Source organism: Homarus americanus, unplaced genomic scaffold (genome assembly GCF_018991925.1).
Source record: "Homarus americanus isolate GMGI-L3 unplaced genomic scaffold, GMGI_Hamer_2.0 scaffold50564, whole genome shotgun sequence".
Taxonomy (NCBI): Eukaryota; Metazoa; Arthropoda; class Malacostraca; order Decapoda; family Nephropidae; genus Homarus; species Homarus americanus.
The window spans coordinates 4,798,868-4,813,074 of NW_024715014.1; the positions used below are offsets into that span (position 1 = coordinate 4,798,868).

Here is a 14,207-nt window from a genome sequence, read left to right on the forward strand (position 1 = left end):
TGAATTAATTTGCCGCCCTATTTTGGTGTCATCCGCAAACTTGCTTATGTCACTGCTGATCCCAGTATCTAAATCGTTTATGTAGATTATGAACAAGAGTGGGCCTAGTACTGACCCCTGGGGAACCCCACTGGTTACACGGCCCCACACAGATTTAACACCATCTACGCTGACCTCTGTGTTCTATTGGTGAGCCATGATTTTATCCAATTTAAAACTTTCCCCTCGATACCATGAGCCTTAATTTTTCTCAGAAGCCTCTGATGCGGTACTCTGTCAAATGCTTTGCTTAAGTCTAAGTAAATAACATCGTAATTTTCGTCATTATCTACTACCTCGAAGACTTTCCTTAAAAACGTTAGCAGATTTGTTAGACAGACAAGATTTTCCCTTTGTAAACAATAAGAAATAAATCAATTTCGAAATTTTATAATGCCCAAATTTACTGTAAAATACTTTATTATTTTATTTATTAATATTATTTATTATGCACCTTTTATATATTATATTTAATTGGGTGATTTAGTGAGATAGAGATTAAAGACAGTAGGCCCGGGTAGGGTAGGGACTCGGGATGTGCCATGTGGTGTTTACTGTGTGAGGAGGCGGTGTGGTCCAGCTGATGCCACACGAGGCGGTCTGACTGTTTGTTCTATAAGATCATAACCCAGTCACTGCTGGCAGACTGGCACCACATGTGATTTGATTGTCTCTCTGGGGAGGTAACCAACTACCGAACATCACAATGGCTATGCTCGCAGAACCACGCAGGAGACAGAAATGGTCACTTAATCCCAGAGGAGCAGATTGGGTTAATGGTAAAGACAGTGTTGTGTATTGATTGATTGATATGTAATTACACTGGGTTTTGTGGGAGCTTTCCTCCTTGGCCTTCGTGCTACTACACTAGGAACTTAGCCCATGGGTAATATTAGGTAGAATCACTGGACCACAATGGTTATTCTTATTCACTTGTAAGTTGTGTCATACTCAAGAGTGTTATTATATAGACAGTGGATATTTTACCGTGACTGGCTAAGTTCCTACTAATGCTAGTTTACCGTGAGTATGTTCTGATTGGCGACGTAATCGTCCATTTCCGGAGAGCATTACTGTATATGACCGTAACTCATTTGGCATTTATTTCCCCATGAATCGATCGTTGTGTAGCTATAAACGTTCCTAACCAGAAGTTGTTCGATTTTGCTCATTTTTTTACATGTTCTTATTATCATAGAAGATGCAACATTTACTTGAATCTAATAGAACATGACCTAACCAACCAAAGAAACCTACCTAACTTCCTAGCCAGAGGGCAGACCTCTGTCATATTAAACAGAAAGTATTTAGCCTATCAAAGTGCACTCACAGCAAAATGGTGTTAGTAGGAACTTAGCCGCTAACGGCAGAATATCCACTGCCAATTATTAACGACTGACCTGCCGGAGATTTTTCACTGAAAACGATTATAAAAAAGCAGCAATTTTACTGTGTTTTATAGTGGACACTGTTGTAGTTTGTGCAAATATATATAATTTTTACCTTGCTTAATCTTAGTTCATAAGCAGTGGATATTTTGCCCGGCCTGGTTAAATTCCAACTAAAGCTATGAAACAACCTTGTAAAGGAATGCTAACACAGTTTTATCCTGGGACGATCACAATTACATAAGGTACTAGATGTTTTGACTCAAATTCAAGAACAAGGCAGAAATATCGACAATATATACCTAGATTTTGCCATGAAAGGCTGAGAGTGAAACTGGAGGGGTATGGGATTCGGGGAAGTGTTCTAGCGTGGATCAGAGACTTTCTTTGCGATTGCTAGCAGTGCAGTGATTAATGACACAAAATCGTTGTGTGTACCCGTGACAAGCGGGCCGGCTGTTGTTTGTTTGCTTCATTCATGACATGGCAGAAGCTGTACACTCCTCCATACAAATGTTTGCAGACGATGCCAAATTATTTTGGGAAATTAAGAATCAAACAGACTGTGAAGAGCAACAGAAGACCTCTGTGAGCTTCAAGAATGGTAGAAGAAATGGCTGCTAAGATTCCATGTCACGAAGTGCCAAAAGGATGCACCTGGGTTGCACCAACAGTAAGGAGGCATATCACATATCCCAACAGGACGAGGAGACTGCATTAAATGAGACTGAATGTGAAAATGACCTGGGTGTGTATCAGGCAACAAAACTAGTAGATCTTATAAGAACGTCATTTAAATATGTGAATGGTCCATCGCTCGTCACGATCTTCAAGAGTGAGGTGCTTCCCCGTCTGGTCCCCGAGGTATGCTAGAGACTGTCAATTGATTGAAAATGTCCAAAGGATGACCACCAGACTGGTGCCTGCTGTACAGAACCTGAGTTACTCAGAGAGATTGGAGCGCCTGTAACTACCCAGCTTATACTACAGATGGGCGAGAGGCAATCTATTCGAAGTGTATAAACATCTTGGGGCACTACTTGGTCGAATGTACATATCTGGAGCTGGCGGATGTCTGCCCCACAAGAGGTCACAGCACAAGGTTGAAGAAGCCACAAGTCCAGAAAATTGTGAGGGCAAACTTTTTTGGAGTGAAAATTGTGAGCTCTTGGAACAATCTGCCAGAGAGTGTTGTGATGGCAACGAGTGTGAGCTGTTTCAAGATCAGACTGACCAACTCTGTAGCAGGTTCAGATATATTCAGGAGCCATGCCTAAGTATTTGCCAACAGTGCATATCAGAGACGTGACCAAGCGGCTAACGAGCCGATCAGTGGCAACGAGGATAAAAGTAAAAGCATGTAAAAGCAACCCAGGGATGCCTGTACTGTGTATCTTTCCTAGGTTGGCATTCCCAGAAAATACTTCCCAGTAGTCTGATATTGTGAGAATCTATTTTACACCCAAAATATATATATTTTTTTATAATGTGTATGCCATATATATTTAGTGGTCATTTAGATAAATTAATTATTTCAGATGACAACAAATTTGGCAAGAAGTTGATGGAGAAGATGGGTTGGTCAAAAGGCAAAGGCCTTGGACGAGAGGAACAGGGAGAGAGGGATCCAATCGCTGTCAAGTTTAAAGACAACAGCAAAGGTAATTTATATGTGAAGTGTTTTTGCCAAAGCAGTTGTTACAGTACTGAATTTTCTGTTGTCAGTTTATTGTATGCACCGTTTCCACTTATTTTTTGAAATGTTGTTTTACCGAGATACATTGTGAAATAGCATGCACCAAGCTTAAATTCAAAAGGTTTCAACAGAAAATATCATAAATCGGGGTTGGCAAAAACTTATTTTTTTTAGCCCAAAGCCATTGTTTTATTGTTTTTTGTTTTGTTTTTAACAAAACACATTGTTATTTTTTTAACAAACAAAAAAAGTTTTGTTTTCGTGTTTTAATGTTATGTGAGTGTTAATGAGTTTTAAATATTTTTTGCCCTTTGTATAACATTTTAATAGGCTATTAATCATAAACATTACATTCAGGATGATTTAGCTATTTTATAGTGGCTGTTTCTCATTCAATGTCGGAGACACAAAATCAGTTTTTGCTGGGTTCGACCCATCACCACCCATGAGTATGCTGATGTTGTGGCAAAAGCAGCTGCTTCTTGGCCTGGGTCACATCATTCTCCTCTACCTACCTCTGATATGAGGTTGGCAATGCAGGTGGGATTCTGTCAGCAAACAAGCTCAATGACATCCACCCTATTTTGGGTTCCTGGGGATATCAGGGACTGTCCTGCCACTGGGATTTTGGCCTTCCTCCACATTGGCCACACACGACTGATTCACGGTGTTTTAATGGAGAGGACGCTCCTCCCCATTGTGATGACTGCCTGGTCCCATTGATTGTTTGACACCTGGTGGAGTGCCCCAGTCCTAGAGTCCTTTGTAGGCACCTCTCCCAGTATCTGGTGGGACATGGGCTTTAATGTCTCTTTGGTGCTGGGGGAGGGAGTGGGTAGCATGGGAGGGGGGACATCCTCACCTTTGTGGAGGAAGCTGACCTTCTACACAAGTTTTCTGTTTTATCTATTAATGTTTAAATGGTTTTCAAAATTTTTTTATACTACTGTATTTTATGGCATATAGGATGCACCCCCCCATTTTAGCAAGGAGTATTTAAGAGAAAACTTTTGTGTGGATTTTCCTCCCATAGTCATAGTTTTCTTAAAATAATGTATACAGTGCCAGTAAATGTGAGGAATAAATAAAAATACCGATAAATAAATTACAACCAAAGATACTGTATTGCCAAACCAGTAAATAAAAACCAAATGAAAGTTTAACACAGTTGCCATTTGCATATACAGCTCCTCCCCGACTTACGACGGGGTTAGGGACCCAAATCCAGGTCGTAAGTCGGAAATGCTTAATTAATACATAGAAAATCTAAAATGGGTGTCTCTTTTTCTTCTCAGCACCACAAAACTCACTTTTAAGTTTGACAGCCATTTTAAAGGGAATTACAAACGAAAATTTTGTCTGTGTACTGACTTTGGGACTCGAAAATACGTATTTACACCAAATTTTGATACGACTGAGGCAGGTCGTAAGTGCGGGTGGTCGTAAGTCGAGTAGGTCGTAAGTCGGGGAGGAGCTGTACTGTACACTGCCAACAGTACTCCCTGTTTCACCATAGAAACAGAGACCAGCAAGGATGCTACCTCCACCGATTCCCGAGCAATGCTTCCCTCCCAACACGCCTCGCCTGCTGCCGCTACCCCACGGAGCCAGCTAACTCGTGTGCAAATAAATGTACAGTGGGGTATACTATAACGAACGGATCCTACTACGAATATTCCTATAACGAACGGTTTTACCTATAAAATTGAGAATGCTATAACGAACGAAACTCCTACAACGAACATTATTTAAAAATTTTTTTTTTTTTTACTAATTTATTGTTTTTTTATTACAAGCATTAATGATATTCTTTATTTCAGGGGTTTAGATGCATATTTATGCACTTTTTTACAATTTTTACAATTTTATATTATATTTTTCAGTGTTAAGTGGTTGTATTTGGCGGCCTGGAATGGATTAATCCTATAACGAACGAATGCTATAACGAACAAGGTTCTAGAACCAATTAGATTCGTTATAGCATACCCCACTGTATACTGTATTCCCTTTGTGTTTGCCCATATGACAATTATTTCTTTTACTTTTTTTACAATATGTATGAAGGATGGTGTATGCATGTAACTGAATAAAAAAGGAAGACAGTTACGTTTATCTACTTGAAATTACAAGATGGAAAACAACCATAACACCTCATAGCTTGGCCCAGTAGCCTGGTGGTTACAGTGACGGGTCTGACCTGGCTATAATGCCGCCAGCAATGTTAGCTGATGCAAATGTAAGAAGAAAGTTGTCTATATCTTCACTTGTATCAGGTATTTGTATATTTAAAAATAAATGTTGCAGGTATGGCATTAATAGATTGTAATGCTTGTAATAGTTTAGAAATGGTTACTGCCTAGCTAACTGAAGAGTTGGGTGTCTACCGTACAGACATAAATCTTCTCAGATTATCGTCATCAGTACAGGAGTTATAAATCAAGCTTTTATATTTACAATAATTAAATTTTAATTAATTAAAGATAATAATAATAATGTATTTAAGTAAGCAATAAAATTTTTAATTCTGGAGTTGGGTCAGGTAGAATTTAGACTACTGGAGACAGTAAATGGGAGATTCATTAGCTTATGGGAGACTGCAGTTTCACATTTAGGATTTTTTTAGCCATTTTTCAGACGAAAAAGTGCATCTTATATGCCATAAAATACAATATATATTATTTATGTTTTTTACCTTATATTATTTGATTTAACTCTTCTATAATTCGCCGGCATATGACCTAGGCTGTTGCTTTGTCAGGGATGTAATTACCACAATCAATCCATTAATCTCCAAGTGCCGTGCAAGTGGAGACGGGGCTTACGTCTCTTTTTGGTGCTGGTGGGGAGAGCGGGTAGTGTGGAAGGGGACATCTCCTTCATGGAGGAAGCCGGCTTTCCACACAAGCTTCGAGTTTTATCTCTTAATGTTTAAATGTTTTCATGAAAGTTCTATGCTATTTATTACTGTATTTCTGTTTTTCCATGCATTGTATGTTTTTAGCCTTCTGTGCTTTTGGTTTAATCCAGCATTGCCTTCTCCCTCCCCAGGTATTGGGTATAAGGGTCAAGATGATGAATGGATTAAGCACTATGAGGACTTTGAAAGTGTATTAGCTACACTTAATAGTGAACACAACAGTGCTGTCAATTCCAAGACCAATTCAGCATGTAACAGTTCTGCCAACAGTGATGAAGACTCACAGGAGAAGGAAGGGAAGTCTTTGGAAGCCAGATCAAAAGTTTCCAGAGCTCGAGTTCAGTAAGCAGATGAAGCTTTAATTATTTTATGTTGACATATAAGTATTAAGTTACTGGGTATAATTCTGTTGAGAAATTATCAGTGCTGAGTGTATTATATTGAAAAAAATCGTGTTTACTGTATTTCATTCCTTTATATTACAGTGGAATGAACTTTGGCACTTAAATGATCAGAGTCTTTAAGGCCCATTCACTAAACTGTATTTGTACTGTTCATTAAGCTTAGTTTCTGCCAAGTCAATTCACACCTTGATTAGTCTTTAAAATTTAAAAAAAGGCATCTCAACCTGCTTAAATAATTCTTCACATTATGGAGCATATAAGCACCACATTAGGTTAATGAGTCATCTCCTGATTAAACTCGTTGATCGCAGTTTCTATTATACAGACAAATCTTGGGTGCAAAAGTTCTATACCTACTTCACTGTATTGCATTCTTTTAGATATACTGTATAACAGAACCATATGGGGTAGCTCGGGTCTAGCAGAGACTTGGAAAAGTTTTAAGATCACCCATAACAAAACTGCACTCACTGACTAACCCAACATATGCAAGTCATTTCACTGACCCCCAGAAGGACTTATGCATGTTGTAACAATTAAGATCACTCATAAGTACATAAAATCCCCGTAATACAGATGAGTCAGGGGATTTTAAAAGCAGACTGTTTAAAACCACAAAGAAGATATTCCACATGCTCTATACCACACCACAGTGAGCTAATAGTTTTACTGAAGCCACAAGACATACCTGTTTATACTCAGAAGCTTGTTCCTCACAACTGATAATGCAAGGTCACTAAATTCCTGTCCCCTGCTACCCCACAACTGGTTTACAGACATCAGTGTTAAAGTTGGCCAACTCCAGCTCACTGGCCCTGACTTGCAAGAGGATACATGTTTAAGTAACAAAAAAATATCAGTCTTTTAAAATAAAACCTAAAACTGTGGTTTTATCCCTGACAATTATCCTTGAAGTTTCAAAATGGGGCAGGCACTTAGGTTTTATCAATAGTCAAGCAAAACTGGGGTGACTGCACTCATTGGTTGTCAGATGGGGACTGAAGGAAAGTAGTTGATTGGCTTTGGAATAAAAAAAATAGAATCCCACTGTGGTAGTACAACTTGGCTTTAATTAGGCCTCCTTACTCCATAGAGTAATTTTTTTCCCTCTTTTGAGGACAATGGTTGTAACAAGGAGCAATGGGTGATCATAATTTAGCCTCCAATTTATAAAGCAGGTCAGGTGTGATAGCCAAATCCATCATATTGGTTATTGCAGTACAGTAATTAGTACCCCCACAGAGGGCATCTTGATGGAAAACATGATAAGTATTTGGTAACAATAAACAAGGCTAAAACAGGGCTGTATAGCCAATGTGGAGAATGGTTTTCAGAATTTTTTATAAACTGCTGTACAGGTATCCCTTGCTATGCAAATGGGTTAGGTTCGTGAAAACTCATTAGCCAAGTGAATTTTCGTATATGGATAAAAGAACATACGTATGGGAAAACTAGGGTTTGGTTCCCAATGACAAGAAAACCCCAATATCATACCCTAAAAACACAAAATCGGTTCTCAAACAAGAAAAAACCTACCTAACTAATGATAAATAGTACACAACTATAATTTACTACCTAACACATTAAAAACATTAATAATATACTATCCAGATGAGTATATGCAGCTAATACCATTGAGAAAAATCTAAATCAAAGTTTAACACAGCTGCCACTTGCATAAACGCTGGCTGTGTCACGTCTGGCCACCCTCAAATCTCGCCATTGCAACCCAGCCCGGCTACCCTCTGCTGACCCTTAGCAATGCTCCCCTGCACACAATGAAATGTTTATTCCCTCTTATGTTTTTGACCTTATTATGTTTTTTATTTTTATTTATTTTTTATTACACATTATGTATTGCAGATTGTGTGCATGTAAGAAAACACACAAAAATTAAGTTTATCTTCCTAAAATTACTTGTTGAAAAATAATCATAACGTACTGCAACTCCTACCTCAGTCTGGGAGGGAGAGCACTAGGGGTTGTGTGGCTGCCCTAGTTGACTCACGAGGCGCATGATTTGCTGAGTCCCAAATTCATATAAGCGGGGTAAGCTTTTGTAGCACAAAAAGTAGGTGGTAAGATAGGAAATTCGTATAAGCAAATTTTCGTATCTCTAATGTTCATAAAGCGAGGGATGCCTGTACAGTAATGGCAGTTGATACCTTACTAAATATAATACTGCCATAGTTTGTGTGTTAGAAGTCTTTTCTCACCACCAATTTGATCAGGTGGTGTCACTATGAAGTGGTACATTATCCCTCCCTGTTCTTGCTGTCATGTGTATACAGTCATTTTATACTGACAATTGGTTAGAAACAGTGACTCTGAAACCCAATTGTGTTGGCTGAGTGGGCTGGAGCTGACATATGATCCGTTTGTGATGTTGTCAGGTGTGGCCAAGGAAAACAGGATCAAGCACCCTAATGATGAAGACTCAGCCTTCACTTCTCCAGGCAAACTTTCATTCCAAGTGTATCCATTTGCTAGAAATATACATAGATAACATTCTTATTTAAAATGTATTTGATTTTTAGATTACCATCTCAAGTTTGGGAATCTGGAATTCACTCTCTACACCAAATGACTACAATATACTGAGTTGCCTTTTTCTGGTTTGGCTAGAAAATTGGATTACAACATTAATTAATTATTTTTCAGATCCTTCCAAGAAGAACACTATAATTCAGAATATTGTTTACAACTTGCATATTGTTTGGCATTGTGTTGTAGTAATCATTTGTTTATTATTTATTGTCTTGAGTCATATGCCTTTTCTTCTTGAATCAGTTTTATCCTTCATTGATGTTCATCTAACCAAAGTTAATTTTTTCATCAAATTCATTCACATTTTATATTTTCTGCCTTTGAATGACTTGGCCTCAAGGACTATCTGTGTTTGTCTTAATTTCTTCACTTTGCCAATTTGTCCATGGATCCATGAGAGTTTTACAGAGCTTTTAAACTGGTCTCTATTCTTCCAAAACAGCTACCACAAATTTACTCGTGGAAAGGACTTGAGTAACTATAAGGAAGATGATATAGCCTGCATCTTGGGCTCCAAAAGGGCAAAGAAGCTGGCTGAGACAGAGGCCATTGGTGATACCTGTACCACCACAGAGGTAGATGAGATTGGCCATGTGGATAAAATGAATGGTGTGACAACAATTAAAGGCTGTAGTATTCGGGTAAGGAGTTAGTCTGATTGGTTTCTTTATACAATGGAGTCACAATAATTCGTGAAATACAAATTAGTGTTCTTAAATTTGTGTGTACACTGTACTGATATCCCTCAATATACAAATGGGTTAGGTTAAAAAAAAAATTACATTATTTTTTTCTATCTCGATAACAGAACAAATGGGAAAAAATAGGGTTTGGTTCTTCAGTGACAAAAATACACCAATATCATACCCAGAAATACAATATCGGTTCACAGACAAGAAAAAACCCTACCTAACTAATCATGAATAGTACACAACTAATGTAATTTACTATGTAATATAGTACATTAAAAACATTAATAAAATAATATCTAGATGAAAATACAGTAAGCCCCCGAAAGTTCAGATCCTGTAAGTTCGGATTTCTGATAGTCCGGACCCTTTCAGGACAAGAAACATTTGTCCGAACCATTAAATATTTGTCGTTTGAAATTCCCGATGCATGCAATCATTTGAAATTCACGCCAGCAAGCGTTTATTTGAGGTTTCTCTCCTCCTCTTGGACCCGAGAGTGAGCAGTTTATTCCCCTACCCTTAGAATGTACTCGTCCATAATGCTGCACTGTGATTGGTTAGCTTTAAGTTCATCACATTCAGCCCCAGAAAAATGGTAAGATTTTATGTAAAATATTAGAGCATTGGTGACGGTAATCCTCCCAGGAAGAACAGATGATGACCAAGCATTGCATCATCCTTATGTCACTCACACACACCTGCAGCAGTCCATTTCAGTCCCCATTATTTTGAAGTAAAATTACAAATTATATGTCCGATATTTTTTTCTATAATTTAATATTTTATATTATTAATAATTAGACACGATAAGAGACCGATCATACGAGAATATAATAATCAATAAATAAAAACAAAAGCAAACGGCAATATAGCCAGTCCCACCCCCATATTTATGGAAGGAGGGATCAGCTTGTTCTTTTATTTTGAAGTAAAATTACAAATTATATACAGTCATATTTTTTCTATTATTTAATACTGTATGTTATATTATTTATGATGAAACACTCACCACAAGTGGCTGATCATTCAAGAATATAGTATAAAAATTAATAAATAAAAACAAACGTGGCATTGGCCAGTCCCCCACCACGTTTACCCATGGAGTGTCATCTCTAGTATCTATTAGCTCTCATTAGGCCTATATCAAATCTGATTAGACCACTGTACATAATTCCCTATTAAAGACAATACAGTATACTGTATACAGTATATTTTGGTAATAAGTTACAGTATTATATTAAAAAAAATATATTTTTTAATGAACTGTACTGATAAAAGGAAACACATGACATTTATTGTACATTAAAATACAAATTTCAGAATAATTGGGGAGCTAATAGGTGGCTGCTTAGTTGCACAGTGGCCTGCAGAACCCCCACTTGGTAAAAGTCTGGACCTTCTTTCCCCTCAAATTGTTTGGACTATTAAGGAAAAGTTACCGTAAATCAAAGTTTAACACATGGTGGCCCTCAGTGTTGCCATAGCAACCAGCTCAGCCGCCTCTGCTGACCCTTAGCAAAGCTCCCTCCTCGCTCTCATTCACAAAGAATTCTTTATTCCTTATATTTGCTTTTTACCTATGATAGTTATTTATTTATTTATTTTTTACATTATGTATGTAAGGTTGTATGTGTATGTAACTGAATAAAAGAAAAAAATTAAGAAAGTTAAGCATTTGTATAGTTCTGAAGTTCATATATTTAACATATTACTTTTTCTTGCAGGACTATTTTGCTCAGAAAATGGCATCTATGAAGGCATCACAGTTGGCAAAATTTCAAGATGAAGAAAATGGGGAAGAAGAAGTTGAATTAAGGTCAAAGCCTGAACTAATGAGTTTCGTTAATACAAAAGAAAAAGAGGGGAGACGTAAAGAGAAGAATCATGACAAAGATGATAAAGTGGAAGACAATACAGAAAGATTGAAAGGAAAAAGGAAAAAATCTTTCTTGAAGGAGAAAGTGGAAGTTAAAGAAGAAATTAGCCCAGAGATTAAACTAGACAAAAGTGAAGAAATTAGTCCAGCTATTTTTAAGAAGGCAAAGAAAAGGAAAAAGACAAGTGAGAGCGAAAGTGCCATACATTGCACTGTAATTGATAGTCAGCAAGACCAAAAGAAGATGAAAAAGAAACAGAAGATAAAGGAAGAAATGCTAGAAGATAAACTAGGCTTAACTGTTGGCATATCTGAAAGTGGTGAAAAAGAACGAAAGAAAAAGAAAAAAAGAGAACGGCTGCAAGAAGTTGAATCAGACAACAGTGGCAACACACCTGAAGTTTATGAGGAAGAAAATAAAATGAAGAAAAAGAAACTGAAAATGGAGGTGGAAGAAAAATCAGAATTGAATGGCAAAATGTCTGAAACTAATGAAAAAGAAAATAGCAGGAAGAAAAAGAAAACAAAAAAATCAGAAGATGAATTGGACGCAAATGTTAATTCTGAAACTGGTGAGAAAGAACAAAAAAGAAAGAAGAAGAAAGCAAAGGAAGAGCCACAAGAAGGTGAATCAAACAGAAATGCCATAACGTCTGAAAAAGAAGAAAAAGAACAAAAAAGGAAGAAAAAGAAGATGAAGAAGGAGAAAGAGGAGGCAGAAGATAGGTCTGAAACAACTGCTGAAAATGAAGAAAAAGACCTTAAAAGGAAGAAAAAGAAAACAAAGAAGAGCCACAGAAAGATAAATGAGACAGAAATGGTAACATCTACAGAATGATATCCGGCTGATATATAGAATTAAATTAGAGAATGATAAGTCTAATGGTGTGGTATCCCATTTTATGTGAAGAGATTTAATACTTTACTGCACACCATTTTTGTCTGAAGGAAAAAAAATCTTGTACAGAAGAAGACGAAGAGCAGTGCACAGTAGACTCGATATATTGTATCATGAGAGTGGCTGAGTACAGTACAGTATTCCCATGAAATAGTAAATATAAAAATTAATGTACAGTAATTTAATCGGAAATATTGGGTATGGGTCTGGAGCCACCTAAAATACACCCAAATAATTTCCAATATGACAAATACTTCACCTGACTAGACCCACCGCAATTTCAACTCCACGTCAGGCCGACTCGACTCGTCACATCACGCAGTGCCTATAGCTCTCAGCCCACGTCTACGTAACCCACTGGTGACACCGTAAACAAACGAAAGTCGTATTTCGTTGTTTTAGTTCATCACTGAGCGATACAAATTTATTTTCTTACGCTCAACTCTCTCCCTCGCTTCACTTGACAACACTTCCCTCCTCATCACACAACACTTCCCTCCTCACCACACAACACTTCCCTCCTCACCACACAACACTTCCCTCCTCACCACACACTTCCCTCCTCACCACACAACACTTCCCTCCTCACCTCACAACACTTCCATCCTCACCACACAACACTTCCATCCTCACCACACAACACTTCCCTCCTCACCACACAACACTTCCCTCCTCACCTCACAACACTTCCCTCCTCACCACACAACACTTCCATCCTCACCTCACAACACTTCCATCCTCACCACACAACACTTCCATCCTCACCACACAACACTTCCCTCCTCACCACACAACACTTCCCTCCTCACCTCACAACAATTAGCAGTTTCTGTTCCAAGTGATAACGAGGGAATTATCGATAAGAGGATGAAAAATCACCGTTGAAAGGTGATGTAGAACCAAAAGGATACATAATAAAAATAATTACATTATTATGATAAAAAATTTAGAGCTGATAAAATTTTCGTTGTCTTGGAATTTATAAGTTATTCAGAGGATTACAAGATTTCAAATCGCTAGAAATTCACAATAATCTTAGAAGCAAGAATATAAAGATTAACGAAGTAAATGTTGCGCGAAAAAGTTTTAAGGAAAGAAGTACTGTACCAGTAAATAGTGTAGTGGATTTCTCCCCTACAAACGCTGTTTGTCGCTGAGTAGCCGACCCCACCAATTCCCCAGTGTATGCCTCGTGGTCTGGGTCAACCAGCGCTGCCATACATCACGGAGCGGGGGTCAACTACTAAGCCACGCCTACCTCCGCTATTTAAGACCTGACCTCGTGGTGACCTGTCTCTTTCTACCTACAGCCAGCAACACCTCCACCTCCTCCGCCGCTGCCTGGCGGTCCTCTCTCCTGCCAGCAAGCATGGCGACCCACAAGCTGTCCTTCTCTGAGCGTCCTCACCAACCAGCTCTCTCTACATCACACTTGTAACCACGCTGCCTTCCCAGCACCAAGCTGCATTGTACATCCAATACAACATGTATATAGAGAGCACATTGTGAGTTTCCTTTCTCCATCCCATCCTGAGTGTGAACCCAAACATCTTGAACCCCACATTAGTTTTATAAGACTTATTAGCAGACCTTCACGATAAAAATTACTAATTTAATTTGGAATGACAAAAAGTTCATCAGCAAAATAAGAAAAGGAGTAGTGTACATTGCTGATAGCTTTTCCAAATTGGGATTTATTCTCCAAGAAAATTCTTATAAAGATACAAGAGTTTGCTGATAATGAGAGTAA

General features: G+C 38.0%; 1 protein-coding gene across 1 annotated transcript; it reads left to right on the forward strand.

Annotated features, from left to right (window-relative positions):
• The first annotated feature begins 544 nt into the window (after nt 1-544).
• LOC121853823 (PIN2/TERF1-interacting telomerase inhibitor 1-like) lies at nt 545-13,000 on the forward strand. Its single transcript, XM_042348202.1, has 5 exons — nt 545-818; nt 2,966-3,088; nt 6,172-6,382; nt 9,434-9,632; nt 11,408-13,000. The coding sequence occupies exons 1-5, from the start codon at nt 746-748 to the stop codon at nt 12,395-12,397; spliced, it is 1,596 nt and encodes a 531-aa protein (XP_042204136.1). The 5' UTR covers nt 545-745; the 3' UTR covers nt 12,398-13,000.
• Nucleotides 13,001-14,207: the final 1,207 nt, after the last annotated feature.

Excerpts from the sequence above, each read along its gene's own strand:
- LOC121853823 (XM_042348202.1), top strand. The coding sequence starts at position 746 with ATGGCTATGCTCGCAGAACCACGCAGGAGACAGAAATGGTCACTTAAT. Across the intron at positions 6,383-9,433 it reads GTTTCCAGAGCTCGAGTTCA|CTACCACAAATTTACTCGTG; the intron begins GTAAGCAGATGA and ends CTTCCAAAACAG. Across the intron at positions 9,633-11,407 it reads TTAAAGGCTGTAGTATTCGG|GACTATTTTGCTCAGAAAAT; the intron begins GTAAGGAGTTAG and ends TTTTTCTTGCAG.